Below are 22,509 nucleotides of genomic sequence, written 5' to 3'. Positions count from 1 at the left end.
AAGAAGCAATTTAATAAGATGTAAAAAAACTACCATCGTCAACTGGAACAGAATGCACAGTGTTTAGTGTTAGCTACGTAAAACTTGATGGCTCAATTCATTCTTGAGATACCACCTTGAGTTCTGGGCCTTTGCTAATGCTCAGTCAAGTCCCACAGAGGGACATACAAAGGGATGTACTAATTTAAGATATTGTTATATTTGTTTTGGTACAATATTAATAAATAACACATAGATACTATTTTTTAATATTATTTACTGTTATTTCAATGTAAACTTTATTTGAAAACATCAAAAGAATAATGGTATAAATGAAAATACTGGCTAATAAGTAGTAAAGAACAGTAAGAAAATTATTTTAGGTGACAAACTATAATTTATTATAAATGAAAGATCCAATTTTCTATTATAAACTGTAGTGTACCAAAATAACTTTCTAGACCCATTATTGTACCGGTGCATCCTGGTGTAAGCGGTTAGTAAAATTAGTATAGATTTACATATATGGAATATAGAAATGTGTCGGATTAGGAATAGTTTGTGAAGACTAACAGTGTTGGTTTTTCCCTCTTTATGGTCACTCCGTAAGGATTGGACATTATGAAAGGTTTACCAGCTGACATCTTTGTAAAAAAATACATTATATGGTCATGTTGAAAATAATTCTAAATAGAATTGATTTAAGGTGATTCCTTGGTTAAACTACCTTAAAATAACATTATATTTCACATTTGTTCATATAATACTGAAAACCCCAAGAGATTTGAAAGGATGTCAATAAAATTGACTCATGTAAATAAATCACAGAGGACAATCACAGATAAAAAAAAACACACACATAATAGCAATGACCTACACAAGTGAATTTTAATGGCCTCAATAAATTTACTTCAATGTTATGTTTATATACCTCTTCCACTCACACACTGATATAAAATATTTTTCTTTTAATAATTTCTTTCTTTATCAGAATCTAATACTGATCACTATGCATGAATATTTCTCACAGTAGCTCACTTTTGTACATACTAACAGTTGAAATACCTGATCACAGCTCTAAATATCTTCCAGATGATACGAATAAAGTTGGTGGGGTGCACTAAGTAGAGGGCTTTGAGATTCTTCTTATACTTGCGGTCGAAAGCACAGTAAGCCTGCCAAAGCCAAGAGATGGTGGGCTTGTTTTTACTGGTCAGCCCGTGATGGAAGTATACTAGGCTATAATCCTGTTCCACAAACTTGTCCAGAGTGTACATCAGATACCTGCACAAATTAAATTACAATACATTTATAATTTTACCTATGTCTTCACATCAATCTATGTAGTTTCAATTGTTACTTGTCTATTGGATAAATGAGCAACCGAACAATTAGTCCAGAAAAAAGTCAAACAAATTGGTTTCTACTTGGTACTTACACAAAAGATTTGAATTTCGGTCTGACCATCCTGAGAGGATTTGTCGGCTAAATGAATATTCTTATGTTTCGGTTTGTTAATTTGCACTGGAAAATACTAATTGCCAAAAATAATTCAACCTGGTGCAGTGTTTAATAAGTTCCCTTGATACCTGCACTTGTTTTAATATCTTGACATGCAATAAGAGGTATTATAGGCAAACCGTTTGTAACAAAAAGACCCTGGGTGATTTGAGTTCACGCAGGGTAGGGTAAACACCCCTCCGACGCTGTGATTCCGCCCTCTCCCAGTAACCCCACCACTGCTCGGCATTCGCTCTATCGGATCATCTGATTGACCCGGTTGTAAACTGTAATTATTTCTAAAAACACTAATTGTTAAATTTCTGTACTTTGAAAAATAGATGAGCAGTGATAAAATAAAAACCTTACAAAATCGCATAAAATGGCTCCCATTTTGAGAAAAATGATGGCCTGTTTCAGGGTTAAAGTAAAAACATGAGCTATCATCATGATTATATTATATATCATATCTTTTATACAAAGGAATTGAAATCCAATTAAAAACTATTAGGTATGCTCTTTTACATTCATGCGAGATGAAATCATCACAAAAAAGCTTATAAATGTTGGAATAAATCCTGTACCTTAATAGCCGCTGGTGGTCAAGCTCCTTGTTGCCTGGGAGACGACACGCGCTCACAACAATGACTCTACGTCCGGCTGTGTCATCACCCACTACCTCCACGATGCCGTACGTGGAAACATCACTAAAGTCCTCCTCATCCTCATCCTCATCAACAAATGGGTACGAGAGGCTATCAAACGCTCGGGTTGGGGCATTCAGCAGCTCCGCTTCGAAGTTATCCTCAATAGTGCCGTCCGAAACAGGTGACTCCAGATAGTCAAGACCACCACCAAGAGACACAACATCGTCTTGCAGTAGATCTGAATTGAAGAAATAGATTAACTTTTCTTCTCTTATTGTTTACACTTGTAAAATGTTGTTAGTACACAAATTTATTTTTCTTAAATAAGTAGTGGCTCTATAATTACACTACTAACTAGCAGTACCCGCGGCTTCGCACACAGTTTCATAGGTTTTGCATGTGTATGGGCACTCCAGGTTCAAGTGAATCATATAACGCTAATGTTGAGGTAGCCTTGTTGCCATGATGAAGAAAAACCAAAAAATGTGTATATTTATGGCCCTTGTAATTTATTCCAATTTTAGTATTTTTCATTCAGTAGTTGATTTTACCTTTTTCTCGATCAAGAAAATATATACATATACAGCTCTGAGAAGCCTACTCCTGACAAAAGTAAAATAAGTTTCATAGCAGTCTTTAAGTGTATAGTAAAAGTTTTTATATCTGCACTGCTAGCAGTAGCTTGCTACTTTACAAGTAATGTAGTAGGCGTTGGATGTGTATGACCACTACTGGTGTGAATTTACTCGAGTGAATTATGTTTCAACGCCAATGTTGAGTTGCCTTGTTGCCACAATTAAGAAAATCCATCAAAAAGTGTAGACTTATGGCTATTGTATTTTTAGTTCCATAGTTGATTTTACCTTGTCTCCCGATCAAGAACTATATATCTCAGATCAGATAAGCTTACTTCTGTAAAAAGGCAACTATTATAGCTTTTAATTTACAGTTCAAATTAGATCATAACTTTTTCTTTTATATGTAATACTTAATATTTGCTAAAAATTTTGAGTTACATTAACAATGACACTATTTACGTGCCAATAAAATAATACAAGAAAAGAATCACCCCTTTACAAGAACATAACATGTGCATTAGATTATAGTTATGGACTACGAAACAACATTACATAAGGCTCATACATGGACTATTTGGTTTGAACCATTCGAATTGTCCAACCGATCGTCACATGTATGGAGAAGTCGTTCAAGGAAATAACTGATCAGAGAATGACGCTGAAGGGACCAGCCGTCGCCGTCTAAATAATCCCGCTCTGATGTGCATGGTTGATTCGGTCAGCTGGCCATCTCCCGTCTGTAGACTGGCGTAATCATTAAGTTGCATTTACACTGACAAGGAAGTAGCAAGAGTATTTGAACTACTGTCGCATAATAAGAACAAGATAAGCAATTTTACTGACAATAACTATCGCAATTACTTCTACAGATGTGTCGCTGGTTGTTCTGGGAGTCAATACGAAGTCTCGTGAGAGCTCTTGCGTCCATTTAGACTAGTGATTTTTACAGTCGGACACAAAACTTGCAGAACTTTTTGCCATGTAAACACAGTTCAGTCGAAGTTTGGATGTGACCATAATATAAAAACATCATCATTATTTTTGTGTAGAGCAATCGTTCATAGACCAACCAAGGCCTCGGCCTCGATACAGTGGGTGGTGAGCACTGGATTGAGCAGCGACTTTAATATTTATATTCTACATAAGGGGAACACTCGACACTAGCTTTGATAGACGTGAGCGGCAGGAAGGTACCACATGATGGCGCTTTTCCACCGCCAATTCTAGACATTAAATGTTTCTCCTACCGCTCAAACCTCATCTCATTCTGTCATTGCTATGCAACAGAATGCAAACGCCCCCTTCTCGGCAAACTTGTACTTCTATCAAAGCATTACACATCACATCATTCAATGAACCGAACTCTTAATCCTGTTTATAGGTACACAGTACATTTTAGGATTGTGCTAGCTATCTAACACACGTCATTTCAAAATAGTATTTTTCACTCAAGAATAAGAGTTGGACAACTTCGTCCGACTCCAGACTCCACTGCGGCGACTGAATAATACTTAAGTACAAGAAACCCCATTTGTATCGTGGTCAATACCGCTTTATCACGTAGAGCGTACCGCTCGTTTAGTTCAGAAATCCGGGACGATCAATCAGCCGATTTTAATTGTCAAATGCATTGTTATATGTTTTTTTTATGGAGGGAGGAGGCTTGTGCCGGCAAAGAAGTAGAACTAACCAAGATAAACTCCACTACACTAACCTCGGACCAACCAGTGTCAGATGAGGCTCACAGATATATGTTGATCTTCATTCACAATTTTACTAACCACATCGCATAAAATACAGTGTTTCGAGATTAATCAGTTCTTGATTCAAGGAGGTTCTCAGGGAGTTTCCCGGCTTATTCCCGGTTTTTTCCCGATCCTTTGAATTCCCAGCTTTCCTGGTTGGGTGGCTTCCCTGGCCTAGAATTGGTACATTAGTTCAAAAGCACAGGCCAGGAAACTTTTATCTAGCATAATTCTCGCCAATTGCTTTAACCCTTTCCGCTCGTATGTCGGACGTCGTCCGACATTGCTATTTTGCCGTTCCGCTCGTATGTCGGACGCCATCCGACATTGCAGTGACGTCAGCTTTTCTTTATTTTTATTCGGCCTACGATGTTTCCGATTGGTGCTGCGATCGCACGGAATTCTCAGGAACTAATAAATGACAGCTGAACTACGATTGGTCGGCTGCTGATTTATTTTGCTTTGTCATTGTAGTCACGTTTCCTAACCAATTTTCAGACGCGTTCGCATTAGTGACTCAATATGTCGTTACCAAGTACCTCTTTTCTTTCTGATTCAGAAGTTATTGCTGAATTACTTAATTAAGGCAAGGATAATCAAATAAACATACAAAAGCCAACAGTTATCTGTCAGTATAACAAATATATGGGTGGCTTGGACCAAGCAGACCACTATATTGCTTCCTACAAATTTCCCCGTAAATCTCTGAAGTAGTGGAGAAAGCTATTTTTCTGGATGTTGGAAGTGGGAATAGTAAATAGCTTTCTCTTGTTCAACACGAATAAACAAAACCATGGAGAAAAAACAATTCAACACAGGAATTTCAGAGAAATCCTTATCACTGAACTTGTAGGCCATGTCCGTAACCCTATGAGTTTGAAGCGGGGTCGTCCTTCATCAGTAGAAAAAGAAGAAAGGCTAAACAAACAACCTCACTTTCTTGCAGCTCATCCAACAAAAAAAACTAAAGACTGTGCTGTTTGTAGCAATAGAAAGGTGCCAGGAGGAAGAAAGGAAACACTTTACTATTGTAAAACCTGTTCAAAAAATCCTGGTCTTCATCCTGCAGAGTGTTCTGAACGATACCATACCATGCTAAAGTAGGTAAAACTTATTAGTGTAATTATCAAATTTTATATCTCTAAAATATAAATTAGAAATAAAATAAAAATTATTATACAATATAATAATGTATATACTTTATTGACTTCCAGTTTGCTAAAAATGGGTTTTTACTGAAAATATGCTAAAATAAATACGAGCTGAGGGGGCAGACTAGTGAAAAAAATCCGAGTGGAAAGGGTTAAAAGGAGTTGTGGGAATCAAAGTCTGAACATTTTTTAATGTAGAAGAGTACTTACATAATCGCTGAAATCTAAAAACAGCATGATAAGTAATAGTTACTCCTTAGAGAATTTACACTCTATAAATGTAAACAAATTGAAAACAGTGGTTAAATGAATTAAAATATGGCTGTGTTGTCATAAAACAAAGTTTACACAATACAGTCACTGATTACATTTGACAGGCTCTTTCGATTAATATTTCTCAACTTCAGAGAAAAAATGGGATTTTTTGCTTCTTCAAAGACCACTGGGGCGTAACCCGGAGAGATTTTGGAAATAAGAATAAGCCTATATTCATACCAAGAACCATAAGAATGTCCATGTAAAATTTCAGTACAAACGGTTGAGTAGTTGATGTGTAAAAGTAAAGCAAACAATGGCACTTTCACGTTTATAGTTTTTGCAGACAGCTCGCTTTAGTTTAGCCAGTAGTTTGTCCTCGCAAATCGTATGGTCAGTACAGATGGCCTCGCTACTTTTATTGACAGCTCGGCGACCATATTTGTTGTTTGCCTCCCCAGATCGGAATTATTTTTCAATTTCCTCTGCATTATTTGCATATTAATTTTAAATGTTTAAAGAAGAAATGAAAAATAATTTTAAATTTATTTTTAACAAATCTTATACAAGGATAAACATACATTTGGGAAATTTAACTCATATGTTTATTGTTAACAAAGATATGTAAATAAAATGTTATAAACTAGGCCTTTACTGTTATGTTATACTCAAACATGAACTATATTACATTTTTCTGTCTTTAAATTTTTTTATGGAATGAAACTTTTAAAAATACATACACGCCTTCTAGTGAAATGTTCTAGGTTTCTATCACTTCAGTGTTTCAGCCAATTACGTGTTATTCGTCCTACTTGCAAAGTAAATGTTTAGAGAAGAATTTTAGGCTAATTTAAAATTTACCGCTTTACTTAAAAATTACTATAAAATAAAGCCGGTAAATAGGTTTTGTTCAGCACTCACCATTCATTATAAAACAAATAAGAATATTAGAAAATAACTGCTATGTTTAGTGTCCAGTGGTGCTAGCCTTATAAACTATGGACATACCGTATTATAAATTGGCCAGTACAGCTGAAGATACGAGCTGAGATAACATTACAGCAAAAATTAATTTGCACTTCCAACATAATGGTGACGGCAAGTAGAGCTGGCCATACAACCTCCACTGAGGACAAATTAAAAATAATGCCTTCGAGTGCATAGGGTTAAATACTATCATTAATGGTAAAGTTCAAATCCTTACCTGGATTGACAACAGTGTGTTGCAGTTCCGTATCGTCAAATTCTAGGTTAGGTTCATAATCATGGCAGTCTGAAAGGCTTGGGTAGGGGTCCTCATTGTCATTATGTCCTGCATTAACACAACAAATATACATTGTAACTTTAAAACCTCATTATAATTTTTAGCCCACTTTTAATATTTCATAATATTTGTTCTATCTCAACAAACATAAGGTAAGTACAAACATACTACTGGCCATTATGTACTTATTTTATAATAATATTATTTTAAAATAAATAAATTTAATTATTTAAAATATTACTTTTTTTGTTTTTACTAAGGATTATTGCATTTGGAAAATATTATTTATAAATGGTTGTTTCAATAACATCGGCAAAGCGTTTCATGTGGAAAAAAGTACTAGTTGGGGATGAAATGACCTAAAAACTGAGAACTGTATACCAAAATCAATATTAAAAAGTGATAACAAGTTCTCATATATCAATCCTAACATCTTAGAGAATTAAGTTCCACTGAAAAGGGCAAATCTCAACAATGTTAACAGACTGTCAAAAAGACATTTTAGTGAAGTATGGATTTTAATTTCTAAAATACTACAAAATGGTTACTGATGATGAAATTAGAGACTGTTCACAACCAACAGAATAAAGAACCAGATCCGAGTGATGCCTATTTCCAGGAAGTTGTTTGTTTAACGAAACTTCTTTTACTTTTTATCATTTAGTTTACTTTACTAGATAGCAACTATTTTGGTACTGTTCATGTGAAATATCAGCATTAAGGTCATCTCTCAGATTACACAAAAAATAAAACTACTGTATTATTTTTAGAATATCTTAATATGAACAACATTAACTAAGAAATACGAAGAAATTTTAAAAGCGCAACTAACTAATCTGCAAAACGCAACTAACTCATCTACAATTAAGTATTAATACTATTAAAATTTTAAACTAATGTTTCAACCAACAAGCACCAAGGCATTCTGTAACAAAACTGCCTATAAAATATTTTGATTACAATACTCTCCTTTTTCAGTTTTATTTTCTAAACTGAGCTGCTTTTAAACAATAATACCTTTAAATTCTATTTTAAAGACTTCTTATACCACATCTTAATCCAAATAAATAACTTTCATCTATTACAAATATTTATTAATCTTACAATGAGTTTTGCACTGGTTTGTAAAAATTTGTTCCTTTAGAAAAAAAAGGGAGTTCTGATATTCACTGTCCCATATTATGCTATATAACATGGCTCGTGGAAATGTTCACTGTCCAATAAAAAACCTAAATAAGTTGAAACTTACACAAAAAATAATTTAATAAATATCTCTGCAAACTTCATTGGCCAGCTTGGTAAATCATTTTGTTTCAATATGGTGGCCATTTAAACTTTAAAAAGTACAACTTCGTTATATAAGGGCACAGAGAAAAAGTTTAAAAGTCTTTTGGAATGTTTATAACATTTCCTAAACTTTTTCTATCTCAAACAGATTTGAAGTAGTACTAAATGTTAATAAAACAATACTTTTCCAAATGGTTTATGTTTTGTCTAAACTGACCTACATATATTGCACATAAGTGTACATGTTTCTGAGTAATATTACTGGTGGTGAGTCATTTTGCCCTCAGTGACTCATTTTATTCTCATTACTTATTACTTTATATGTTACAGTTATTTAAATTTTCCCAGCTATGTATGTCACCAAGTTTACAGTTTTTACAGAGAAAAATTGCACAAATTTCTTCTTTTGACATAAATAATGACAAATCCAAAAGTATACAACTGGTTGAAAAATAAAGTTATGACTATTTTAGTGGTTGGATGTTTTATTTTATCTTATTTAAACATGGAAAGGTAATGTTTTCAACTATTGGTTTTTTCCAACATTACCAACTCTGTTTTCAATTAAAATAGGGCGTTTCTATCCTAAGGGAAAAATAGCCTCCTAACAACTAAAAATAAACGTGACTTATTTTCAACCCATTTAAACAAGTATGGTTGGATATCATTAGGCATTTTTAGAAAGTATTACTCCTTGTGTTTTGTTAATAGTCACTGCATAAGCCAATATATAAATTTACTTTCTTTGTATTTAAATAAAAGTCACTTACTTAGTAGCTCTACTTGAAATTCAAGATGTACTTATTTTCATATTACCTACCATCAATGTATATATTGGTGCACTGTGTATCTGTAAAATGTGTATTGATACATTGTGTACATATACAATGTGTATTGTGATATGTTGTGTATCTGTACAATGTTAAAGATACATTTTGTATCTGTACAATGTGTATTGATACACTGTGTATATGTACAATGTGTACTGATACATTTTGTATCTGTACAATATGTATTGATACATTGTGTATCTCTATAGTGTGTATTGATACTTTAATATTATTTTCTTTCTTTTGAGAGCCTTAGACATTACTGACTAGTTTATACAATAACGATCAACATTACCTGGTGCAAGAATAGCCTCGATTACTATATATCCTGATTCATACTCTCCTTAAGATTACAATATATAAAATGTATATGTGAGCTCCTTTGTCACCTACAAACAACTATTTACAATGGTAGTAATTATGCATTACCAAAATTTATTAGGTGTTATGTAAATTCCTCTTCTTCATCCTTTTAACACTCTATTTTATAAAAGTGTTTTGGTAAATATATCTGGCGGGCTACTCAGAGCCTCTATCTGCTTGAATCCTTATTCATCATAGTTTAGCTCTAGTTTAACTTTTTTCACTCATATAAGTTTCGACTGTTTAATTCTAATAAATGCTCTCCTTCGAATGTTATAAACATATATATAATGCAAACATTTCCCCACAATGTAGATAGTTGAAAACTTCCACTGTACAGAGAGTCTATACAATACAATAGACAATAGACAATAGACAAACTTCTTTATTTACATATTCATTAAGAACAGTTATAGAGTCACACCCTGTCAAATACAAGTAGAGTCAAATACAACTGGAGTTAATTCACAGTTGCCGTGCAAATTTTCTACTCTCAACTTGAGGGTCTGTCAAAAAATTCTTAACCCAAAAGGAAAAAAAACAGAGGGTGTGATATGGAATCTAACCTTAAACAATAATGTATTTATAAAACTCATACAATTCATTTTAATGGCAATTTTGATTTTTTTATTGTAGCATGTAGTATATTAGAGATTTCATATTACAACTGTAATGTGATGTATCATAAAATCCGCATGTAATTGTATTATTCATTAAATATAGGTAAATTAATTTTATAATTTTTTCAGAATCTCACAATTATGAATTGATAAGAAATGCATATGAACTAACTTCCTCATTCCTCTATAATTTATTTCTTGGCATATTTTAAGTTATTAACCATAAAAACCTGGTTATGATATTAAATTATTGAAACTCTCACAAGAACAAAACTTTACTCTTTTTTTTAAATTGAATGTAAAAGAAAAGCTTACAAAAGTAGATAATTTTTTGGTAATTAGTATTAACCCTTTAAGTGCCAAGAGCTGATTTAATCGGCCCCCAAGTAATCCTGAGAAATTCAGAGGACCAATAACATCAGCCCACTGGTATCTCCCGAAAAGTGTCGATGACCGACTAGACTATATTGGCTTTTTGAATATTTATTATTCTGTTACTGAATTTTGACATAAATGGCATTGGACTTTGTCTCATTTTATACATAATAAATCAAATAAAAATAAACTATCTATTTTGTTTGATTTTTTTAGATAGTAAAAGCTATTAGCCACAAACAAGATGTAAGATATGCGGGTCGTCACTGTACACTATATGGGTCGGGATAAATAATAGACGTTACATCTTAGAGTACCATTGCTCTAAGACCGTTAAAAAAGGAACGGACGGGACACGGAGGTTTACATGACGGTGTCTGGTGGTGGACTGCTGGCTAGCCAGCTTGGACCGTTGGTTGTAGGGTAGTGGCGTGATGTGACGTCACAGGAGAGCAGCCTATGAGCATTCTTTATTCGTATCAGACCACATCGTATGATACATCGCCTGACAATACATACTGCCAACATAACTAGTGCAGACATTAAATATTGCTATGGGTACATTACCAACTTAGTATTTATCACGCTAAATACACTACACAAGAGTCTACTTATAAACGGGTGCATATTTCCAAAATTTTGCACTAATATATAAAGAAAATCAAAATTCAGTTACACACATACTTTTTTTGGAATTTGGTAAGTTATATAAGTTTATGTTTACCAACCACGTGGGTCTGATGATGTGTCTGACAAAAGGCCTCACAAAAATAAAATTTCATAATTATTGGAGTGTTTGTTTATAAATTAAGTAAGTTCATACTGACATAGAACAATAAAAAATGTGCACACAAATGATTCAACATAAAATTACAACTTTTGTATTTAAAAATGTAAAAATATTTAATTTAAATAAAACTTTTTTTAATTAAAAATTCAAATAAATATTATAAAGTATAGCCTACTTCACCCCCAATAAAATAAAACAAAATCTTTCTATTTTATAAAAAATTGTGAATTATTTGTTAGAACACAACAACAATACCAAGTACCGTATTAAAAATTAAAACTCAATTAGTTTTTTTACCATTTTGAAGGATAAATGTGTCGACAATTTGTGACACATAAAAATACATGCCACTGTACTTGTGGCCATTAGAAATGCCTTTAATGTTTGAATAAATTTGGATCAATATTGTTACAATACATCAAAGAGTTGATAATATTTATTATATATAACTATAATTTGAATGTTTCTGTAATCAATGGTATTTATTCTGTTCAGCATTTATAATAGATAATTTGATACCTTTATTCGATTATGGTGGTAGTCACTTTCTATAATGCAGTCAAAAGCAATACTTTAAAGATTAATTTAAAACTATATAATGCGTATTTATTCACTGTAACAAATAAAGCAGTGTAAAACTCACTTCTTAACATTATGAAGGTTAAACTAAACATGTCTTGACAGCTTGTGAAACAAATTATGCATGTTTGACTCCCTTGTACTCACATTGGGGCCATTACCCACATACCACACAAATAATTTTACTTGGTTTGAATCAGTTTCAAACAATACTTTTGTTTAACCTTTTAACCACCGTGTTTCTGGATTCGCTGCGACACCCGAGCACCCGGTCTTAGTTACGTACTAAGACATCCCATCAGAGTATTTTTCACACTTTTAGAAGTTTTTGACATAACACGTTAAAAACTTTGTTTAAAGTTCAATAAATAGAGTAAACAATTAACAACATTAAATTTACAAACTTTTCAAATAATGTCAATTTGTCAAATAGGGTAATTACAAGATATTTCCACTATCACACTACTAACTAAAAATAAATATCAGAAAACACATTGTAGAATATCAACGTAATAATTCCTGAACTCATGTCTGATACAAAGCATGTGGTATCTAATTCGTTTCAGTGCTGTCCACAAGATTGCACTACCAACTAGACAGTATATTCAAGACATTTCTAATATAATAGAACACCAAGTAACACAAAATAACAGCTGATACAACAAAAATAAAACTGCTGATATGAAAACTCAGGCGTGGTGGTTGTTCACAAAACTAGAGTTGCAGGATATATCTCGGGCGTAGCGATTAAAGGGTTAATATAGGCCAATTAAAAATAAAGCTGGCAGTAATTAATTGTAAATAATAATAATTAGAAAGTTTATTTTATTAGAATATACGCTAGTTTAGTTATATCTAATCAATAATTTAGTTCACTGATTCGATTGTTGTGTCGCCTCGTTTTATACTGCAGCTATTTGTTATCCAGGCCACCTATAAACCCTGATTCCCTCTAGACCGATGGACTAATTGAGATATAACCTAAAACTTTAACATCTTAATAAATTTAGTGCAATATAGTCAGCCTGGATGTATAAAATTATTTCTAAAAACTAAAAATACTATTACTTTTTTAAATTGTTGAAAGTGGTTTTAGATTGTGTAAATTAAGTTAACTGTCTAAAGTAAATATTAGCCAATCAGGCTGATATTACTTTTGTTAAGACACTATTAATTGCATATTGAATAAATTGCTTTGCTTTTAGAGTAATAAAAAATTTAAAAAGCTACTTGTAGCACATAAAAGCTTAGGCCTAAATGCTAAATAGCTGTATTTCAGTGGTAAGTATTTTATAACAAATATAGTATCTACTATATGTCAATCTAATATAAACTTAAAATGCCTATAATTTCAAAATCTAACAGGCCTATAAATAATAGATAACCAGAATTATGACAACATGTATGGTCAGGTCACTAATGAATGTGAAATGCAAAGTAACACTTAGAAAAATATTGGGAGAGCCTCACCCAAAAACTTGTCTTATCAAATTATGACTAATGTGAATTGTTAAAACGAACTTTCTCCAAATCTGCTATGTTTTAAATATCTAAGTTTATAGTTATATGTTAATACAAAATGAAATAATAATACAACAGAATAATAAATAAAACTAATAATTTCACCTGAAGAAGTTTTAGTGGGTGTCGTGGTAGACTTTGAGGTAGTTTCCATGTTCTGATGTTAACTACAAAATAGCATTTACATTGAAAGAGATGTTTGTTTTGTTATTACGTAAAATCAGAAATGTGTTCTATAATTATTCTTCTATTAACTTAAAGTTTGACATGTACTAGGCTTTGACATTATGGATAATTTCTACTTTCGTGTTCTGGTACGATATTAAAATGTCACCAATCACAACCGACAATCACCAAACGACCAGTGTTGCCAATCCACTTTTGGAAAATTCCCACCAGTACCTGAAAAAAATACCACCTATGAGCCCAAATTACCACCTTGCTTTAAAAGTATATTTAGGCTACTAAAGTGTGTTATCGACATCGTATGACAGTCTATATTTGTAAATGCAGGGTGTCTACCAAACTGAACATATAAAATTCCCTGACTTTTCCAGGTTTTCTAGGTTAGACACTCTTAAAATGGCTTTAACGAGCAGGATTTTTTATTGCATTGAATATGGTTGATTTTAGAGCATAATATCATAACTTATATTGTAAAAAAATTAACTTTTTACTTTTTTTACAGAGACAATTTGCATGAAAAAGTTAGTTTTCAGAAAAAACAAATTTAACTTTCAATGAGCTTGGATCCATGCCAAAGTTTTTAAATAGAAACTTGTAAACTGATAAAGCAGACATTAATCATGCAATCCTGCTGTGATTCAAAGAAGGAGTAAAGGAATATAATATGTAAATGACTTCTAAAATCTCACTGTCAACCAGCTAAGCACAGGCTTTAGGTTTTGAACATACTATAGGCCTACAAAGTATTATTTTAAGGAAAGGCCTACCAAAACCAAACATTGCAAGGTTAAGCAAAAATACTTACAACACTCTTTCATGATATCCTACCTCCAAAATAGGTTGTTTACTGATGTACAGTTTAATAAATTTGTATGATAAATCACATGAACTGTTATGTGTTGTTCTAAAAAATCCACTTTTTTTTCCTTTAACTCAACTTGTAGCTTTATGGAAAAAATTACACTAGATCACTGTTTTTAAATGTGTTAACCACAATTTTTTAATGTCAGGCAAAGTGCTAGGCACACATAGTCTTGAAATTAAAAACTTAGAAGGCTAGCATTACCATGATGTGTTTTAGCCTACTCTATAACTCAGGTTCAAATATTTATTTATATATAAATATATATATATATAAATATACACACACAAAATTTATTTCACAATATATCACTTGATGACCAAAATATGAATCACAATATATTTGGCTATATTAACACAGTTTTAGTTTTTTTTTAAAGCCAAATAATAATAATAAGGCCTAATTTCTTATTGCCATATATTTCTTGTGAGCATTTCCTTGGTAGGTTCAAATTTAACACATCCACCGCTATTTCGGATTCCTTCCCTTGTACCCATCAATGAAACGACTGTTTCTGTTTTCAATTTGTTTCTGTCATTGGTTTTGCAATGCTTCAGTTCACTGAATATTCGTTCGACAGAATGAATTTGAAAATGGCAGTATAAAAAGTAAGTTAAACACTTTTTGTATTTCTGTAAACATAGCATCTCCAGCGACTGTCTTTAGACTGAATACAGCCTTCCAATATTGCATAGCAGACTCATTTGCATCAAGTTTATGCTCTTTGAAGTCTAGCAAAGCATGACTTTTCCACTGATTGTCGAGTTTTTGGACATCAACAACTTTCTTCAGAACGGGAAATCTGTTAATGACATGAGCCAAAGACCTTACTTTGAAGGTTTGGGCACTTTTTTGGCTCCAAGACACTGAGGACATCAAAAACTTCATCAGAAAAATCAAATCTAGATTTGAGATTTGTGTGACCAATTCCACATAGAGAGCTTAAAATACTTTTTAAGAAAACTTCAATATCTTTCTTTTTCTGCATTTTTTCTTTAATTCATTAAATGTTTCTGTTGCCTGAATGCCTAAATATATTTGTTCTAATTGCAGGAAATGACGGGGGTTTGAATGCTCAATGGACATGATGGGTGTATTTTGTATTTTTAATGTAGTTTAAGTCCATGTAGTTTGTACACAGATCTTGAAGCATCTTGTGAACCTCTGGTCGCAATCTATGGAGAAGTGGTGTTTCGGATTGGAACATTACATTAAAATCTGTTAGCATACCAAGAACATAAGACATAAACTCCAAGTATAAGTAGATAAATTGGTTGTTCATAGCAGCTAACATGCTATCCACTGTGTTTGACGGGTCTTCGACAGAAGCGGTCAGCAGGTAGGCCTTCAACGGTTGAAATTGTTCATCAATCACTCTGTCAACGCGAAGATTTTAATGACAGCCATCTTGTTACTGCTGGTGATAGTTATTTTGTGGATTTCCTCTTGAAAAAACTCTTGGAACTGTACAAAGGCAGACTGTCTCCCAAAACTTCTGCTGAAGTGAGCCCCAAGATTTCGGAGCAAATCCTCTCCACTGTCTTTTGGTAACTTCATACATGCTTTACTTGCCGCCAGGTGGATCATGTGGCAAGAACACTTGACACATGCAATGTGAGGGATTTCTATTTTCAAAAGTGAAAAAACCGAATGATGCTGCCCCACCATCACATTACATGTGTCAGAACTAAATCCCACTAAGTTTTCAATGGGTATATTTTTTGATTTCAGCGAGTTCATCATACCAGTGGAATAATTCATCAGCAGTGCTAGATTTGACTTCAAAACATGTCAAATAAATTAGTTTTTGGCGTTCCAGTTACATCATCAATATAGATAACTGTGAGGGCACATTGATTAACCGATGCCTGATCCGTTGTTCTCATCCATGATCAAGGAGAAAAACGATCCTGGTGCCCTTAGTTTTTGGTAAATCAATTCCATGAATGCCGGGACCTAAGGCTTTTTTTAATCACAGTTGTTGTTTTAGTGCGTTTTCATACACAGTTTAGCAGCAATTTCTGAGTCCGGAAAGACCGATTTGCACAGCGGAATCATGTATCCATCAGCGAAAAGGCAGGTTGTTGGTTTGCAATTAGGCCGGCTAATTTTAATTCTGCTCGTTTGACACTTTTATCTGTTGTAGTTCTTTGAACAATTTTTTTTAAGTCTTTGTTAGTGGCTATCTCCTTGATTAATTTTTAGGTGCTTGAGGGACTTTCCATGACGCACAATCTCTGTTTTATGCGCCCCCATGACTGCATCACAGACACTACAATATGCCATGTCTTGTCCGGTTCTTTTCTTTGACTTTTTTTTGTAGCCAGTTTTTGAACTGGGGGGGTCATTCAACCAGTTTGAATTGAATTTTCTTTCTTTTTTACTAGGCCTAATGGTGGCAGTATGGGTAAACCTAGACACATTTTAGGCCTAAGCAGCAGTTTTTGGTTGGGTGGTATTTGAAGTTGAGTGTACGGGCTAGGTCTGTATCAAGCTCAGTTTCCTTGCTACTAGCAGCAATATTAACCTGGTCCTCCTCACTAGAGCTTTGACCTAATGGTTCTGGATCATCTGGATCTATTCCTAAGTCTTCGTACTCCATTGGGATTGCAAGAGACATTGAACTAGGCCAAATAGATTTTTTGCTCGATTCACCATGTGAGCTTTCTACAAAACGACTTGCTCTGTCTACTTTCATCATCTTTGTCTTTTTTCTCATCTTCATCTTTCTTAGGCTTAGGCCTACCTTTAATAATAAACTTATCCATCTTAGTAACTTAAGTTAGTCCAATTAGAGATTCATGTCAATAAAGCTAGTTCAAAGTTAGATGGATTGTAAATGGAAAATGTAAATTAGTTAGGCCAACACTAACTATAGTTAGGTGATGTTTAGTTAAGCTTAGGGAAAACAATTATGAAGCAGAGCAGATAGGCTAGTAGTAGGTATTACAAAGCATAAATAGGACTAGGTCGTTACCTAGCTATAGGCCCCTAATCATATTTACAAAACAAATGATTTGTATGAACTTAAAGCAGCAAAGCTAGCTCTCAAAAGTGTCATCTACACTCTAAAAATAATAGTCCCAAGAAGAAAAATAGCATTGCAAAAAAAGAGATCTACGTTCTTAAGTTATATGCACTATAAAATAATGGTCCAAGGGGAAAAGATTGGCCAAGCACTACTAACAGTTATGACATGAACACAATAAAAATAATGGGCTAGTCCGAGAAGAAAAAAATATTGCTACATTTTTGTAGCCTATACCTTGGCCACAGTCTACACAATTTCACTACATACTTTACTATTCTAGGTCCACGGATTAAAATGCACGATAAAGAAAACTTGAAATCTTACGTATCTTGGAAAAACGTACTTAACTAAAGCCAACTCACACGGCTATGAAATCTTATCATCCATTAAACTGATCAACTTATCTCAACTGAATAACTTCACTAGAAGAAATAAGAAAATAGAAACCAAAATTCAAGAGAAGAAGAACACTAACACTATTACTAACAGCATAGACTAAATATCCCTGGTGTTGTTGTTATCATAGACTAACTATGCCAACCGTCAATTTCTATCTTAGCATAGAGTATTAAAAACAACAACAATCTGAATACATATTGTAATATTATATCGATTGAATGTGTTGAATGGGAAATCAATCAGGTTACCTGAAAGCGGAATTCTCAGTGTTCGTTGTTTTCCCTAATTAATTTAAAGTTACCACCAATTTACCACCGGGGCAAAATTACCACCTGAAATACCACCGAGACCTTAAATTACCACAAAATGTGGTAATTAACCACCCGATTGGCAGCGCTGCAAACGACACTACACTGAATACGAAAACATTGTCTTGTTTTCTTGTGCTTGTGTTGTGTGGACTGTGGAGTGCGTCAGCTGTGCACCTGTCCTCCTTTCGCATAATACAGCCTTTACGATAGCTGCCCTGCAATAACACATTTTGTTCACTAGTATAACAAAGTGTTGCAAAACTATCAATGTGGTCATTCATTTTAATATCCACAGTTATGAATGTAGAAAATTCGAATGTATTATGTACTCGAGATGACAAGAAACACACAAGAGAGCTCGGACTTGAATTATGAAGGCAAGGCAAATAGATGCAAGAAGGAAAAAGTAAGAACATTCACGCTACCAAAACACAATTTAAATACGCAAGAATGCTCAGTAAAGATTAACTGGGAATTATCTTCTCCCTCATTGTTAGAAGAAATCAGTAACGAAATCTAATTGCTCATCAACAGTGACTCAATCCCTGACAGGAACATTACTTTCAAACAATTCCTAGTTCATACGCAGGGTGTTGAACGCTGTGTAGAACTCGTGGCGGAAGCCTTAGGAAAAGTTTGTGCAGCGGAATCTCGACAGATTTATAAGAACCACTTTGCTGTCCAGATCATTCATGTCTAACTTCACCAGCAAATCAGTCTTCCAAGTACCTTTAGCTACAAAATAGAGAATAGTACTATAGACAGGTTGAACTAGCATAAACTATCTATTTAGAACTCTGTTTTTATTTTTAAATATAGGGTAATTCGCAAAAGTACCATGCCCGTTGTTACTGTTATTAGCCATTATGTCATTGACCTAATTATCTTTTTTCAGGTACTGTTTTTCTATAGCATTGGATTTGTTGCACAAACGATAGTTGTTCTTTTATTCACACAACAATAAAACACAATGTTCTTAAGCTAGAAAATAAAAATACTGTAATTATTGCGTTAAAAATAGTTTGTTGAAGATAAAAAAACTCATAAAAGTGTAATTTTTTCAATATATTGGAACATTTTAGACCTTATGCGCAACCAGTAGATATCAACTGATCTAAACACCAAATTAAAACACAATGGTTTTTGGCTTTATTTAAAAACTTTACAAACTATTACATTATTATAACATCTAACTCAAAAATTTTAAAAGTATTCTCAAAAATGTTTTTTCCATAGTTTATCAAAATGTAGGGCCTATGCGCAATCAGATGTCGACCGATTTTGACCATTGTTTTTTTCTATACGTATAATTCGCCGCTTTTCTGTACTATTCATACCTATCATCCAAATAAAGTTTACTCACTGTCTCACACTTCTGAAATGTAAAAAGAATTCGCCTACGGCAAACACAGAAATATATTTTCTGATTCTTTGTTGCAATATTTACTTTTGTAAGGTAAACTATTGAAAATTAATATGCCACTCCAGATTTTTTAGACAACTTCGCGGAAGATACACAGAAATATATTTTCTGATTCTTTGTTGCAATATTTACTTTTGTAAGGTAAACTATTGAAAATTAATATGCCACTCCAGATTTTTTAGACAACTTCGCGGAAGATACTGCATTTGTTAGTACAGCAGACCCTATATAATCCAGCACTGCTCCATTTCAGCACTCTGGTAATCCGGCGTATTTTGACAGACGTGGAGTGGGAGATTCAAGTTGAGACACGTTACTGAAAACTTTGTGAACAAACATTCTACAATCGTTTAGTTGTCTCGTGGTTTACCACCACACCTAAACAGTGCCAGTGTTAAGGCCGGAACACGCATACCCGCACCGCGCCCTACGCGTGAGTCGGCTGTCATACTGTGGAAGAATTGCAGCGCAGTTTTTTAACCTGCAAGTCCACACGTCTGCACCGACACCAGACCGTCGTGGCCGCACCGTCACCGATAGTTAAGTTTGAATTTTGACGGGCACGGTACGGTCTAACAGCGTTATCAACCATGGATATAGAGACATTTATTAACCCTTTGCACTCCTCAGTCCCTAAGAGGTGGACATGGTGCTTTACCTGTTGCACTCTGTGAATTCTCGGCGCAGCTGTGTCCGTACACTCCTCAGTCCACTTCTTATGGCCCAAGGTCATGTTCTCTACTACACTGAATATAGATGGTGCCAGATGTCTGTTCCACTCTGACATGTTATTCACAATCACAACAACAGGTGATTTTAAAGGGGCATTTTAAAAGGACAATTTTAAATGATCGTTTTATGCTAAAGCGTTGCTTTCATTTTTCTCTTATTGATTATTTAATATATTTTGCATGGATTTAAAAATCAAAGTCTTAGATATATTTCTTTAAAGGTAAAAAAGCAAAATTACTACAAGCAAATCCACAGATATAAGTAGTTAATTTTAAGGCAAATTTTAATGTTATTTATAAAAAGTACTAAATAATTAAAGACTTACCAAAATGTTCAAACAATTTTTAAGTCAGTATTGGTTTGTAATGTGTTGTTTCGACTTTTACCAACTTAGAACATTTCAAACATTCAGTGACAGTAATTCAGTTTGTTTCTTATCATTTTAATAAAATAACTATCAATTTTGCTTTATAAAATTTCTGGTCTACTTTCCAACATAGCTATGTAGAAATGAATTTTAAAAATAATAATAATAAATCTGAAAATGTATATCATATGGAGATATTGATTTAATGTAGAGATAGTTCACAAAACTAAAATTATTTCTGAATTTCTCACGATTTACTAATGTATAATTTACTAATATTTATTATGTATAGTGTATATATAGGTGTTTGAAAAGTCTGGGTACGGCTTAATATTTTACAAACCATAGCAGATAACATCTATAAACTTTGCACAGTGTCATATGGCTATGTAAACTATTTTTCCTTGCTATTACCATGACATGCCAACCATGGGGGGAACGACCCATAGAAGAAAACATGGAAACCTTAAATTATTTAGAACTACGTCATCAAACTGTGACAAAATATCTGAACTAAAATAACATACAAGCAAAAACAAGAATCTCATTGGTTGTCACAACAACGATAGCTCACTGGAAGGTAATTGTTTGGGTTTGTTTAAATAGTCATGACTCACCCAGCTGATATTTGCCAGCTGAGTTTCAGCGGGCAATCATCTTACAAAACAGACTTCAAAAATATTATTTCATATTTATTACAGCTGTTTTACATTAAATAAGTGGCATAAAAATTAATAAAACTAATTAAAAAATATTTTATTCATCTATAGTCTAGTCATCAATAGAAAGGGTTATTTTATTTTGTATTTTAAGAAACAGATAAATAACATTTCCCCCCAAAAATTGTATAATCTTGTTGATTATATAGTTTAGAATCAGCCAAGATATGGCAGAACATTATATATATATATATATTATATATATATATATATATATATATATATATATATATATATATATATATAACAGAATTATTTACAAAAAATGTAATATAGTTAAATGTCACTGTCCATAAGAGGTGGCCAGAGGAGTTTAGGAGCATTTTAGCATCGGCCACTACATATGGACAGAGGAGTGCAACGACACGGCTCACAACAAAATATTCAGTGTTGTAGAGGATATGACCTTGGGCCATAAGAGGTGGCCAGAGGAGTGCAAATCACAAGTACTGTCATGCGGGGGGAGTGCAAAGGGTTAAAGAAGTGAGGAAGAAGTTTTTTTACAGTAAACTAGAAATGATTTCTTACTGCGCTAAAATTACTACAAAACACATTAGGTGGCATTTAGAATTTTTTTACTAATACAAAATTATAAAATATGTTGTACACGTAGTGGTTTCAGACCAACTAAATTAAAATAATTTAAAATACAAATTTTAAAATTAAAAATAACAAGAATTTATTTATTTTACGCATAACTACATTTATTTTGTATGTATTGAAATTACTTGTCAAAAATATTTCCTGTATTTTGTAGGGCTTAGATTTAAAATGTTTGTATGACCTTTCATATTTACTATATTCTTCAAGCTACAGTACAGTCTTAAAATAAAAACATTTTATTTGCGGTAATAAGGTTTGAGTATGAAAAAGTATACTATAGCATATATTTTACAAATATTTACTATGTTTTACCAGTTATAATAAAAAGACTAGGTAACTACTTTTTTACTTGCTCCAAAAGAAATATGCTCTTGTATAAACGGTGAGATTTT

At 33.1% G+C, this 22,509-nt stretch overlaps 1 protein-coding gene and 1 long non-coding RNA gene across 2 annotated transcripts in view; both read right to left on the bottom strand.

Moving 5' to 3' along the window:
- LOC124362994 (rho GTPase-activating protein 1) overlaps positions 1–13,840 on the bottom strand; it is a 54,884-nt gene extending 41,044 nt beyond the window's left edge. Inside the window, exons 1-4 of the mRNA XM_046818023.1 lie at positions 13,590–13,840; positions 7,060–7,167; positions 2,064–2,364; positions 1,045–1,263 (exon numbers count right to left, since the gene is read on the bottom strand). Coding sequence (XP_046673979.1) covers positions 1,045–1,263; positions 2,064–2,364; positions 7,060–7,167; positions 13,590–13,638 — 677 coding nt within the window. The 5' untranslated portion in view covers positions 13,639–13,840. The remainder of the gene's footprint in view (positions 1–1,044; positions 1,264–2,063; positions 2,365–7,059; positions 7,168–13,589) is intronic.
- Positions 13,841–13,845: 5 nt separating this feature from the next.
- LOC124362998 lies at positions 13,846–14,593 on the bottom strand. The gene is made up of 2 exons (XR_006922510.1): positions 14,476–14,593; positions 13,846–13,886 (listed from the first exon to the last, which is right to left on the bottom strand). It is a non-coding gene; the product is annotated as an uncharacterized LOC124362998 (long non-coding RNA).
- Positions 14,594–22,509: the final 7,916 nt, after the last annotated feature.

The sequence above is a fragment of the Homalodisca vitripennis genome, chromosome 1, assembly GCF_021130785.1.
Source record: "Homalodisca vitripennis isolate AUS2020 chromosome 1, UT_GWSS_2.1, whole genome shotgun sequence".
Classification (NCBI taxonomy): domain Eukaryota; kingdom Metazoa; phylum Arthropoda; class Insecta; order Hemiptera; family Cicadellidae; genus Homalodisca; species Homalodisca vitripennis.
Note: the sequence above shows the minus strand (reverse complement) of the source record. Positions and strands in the feature narration are given on the sequence as shown.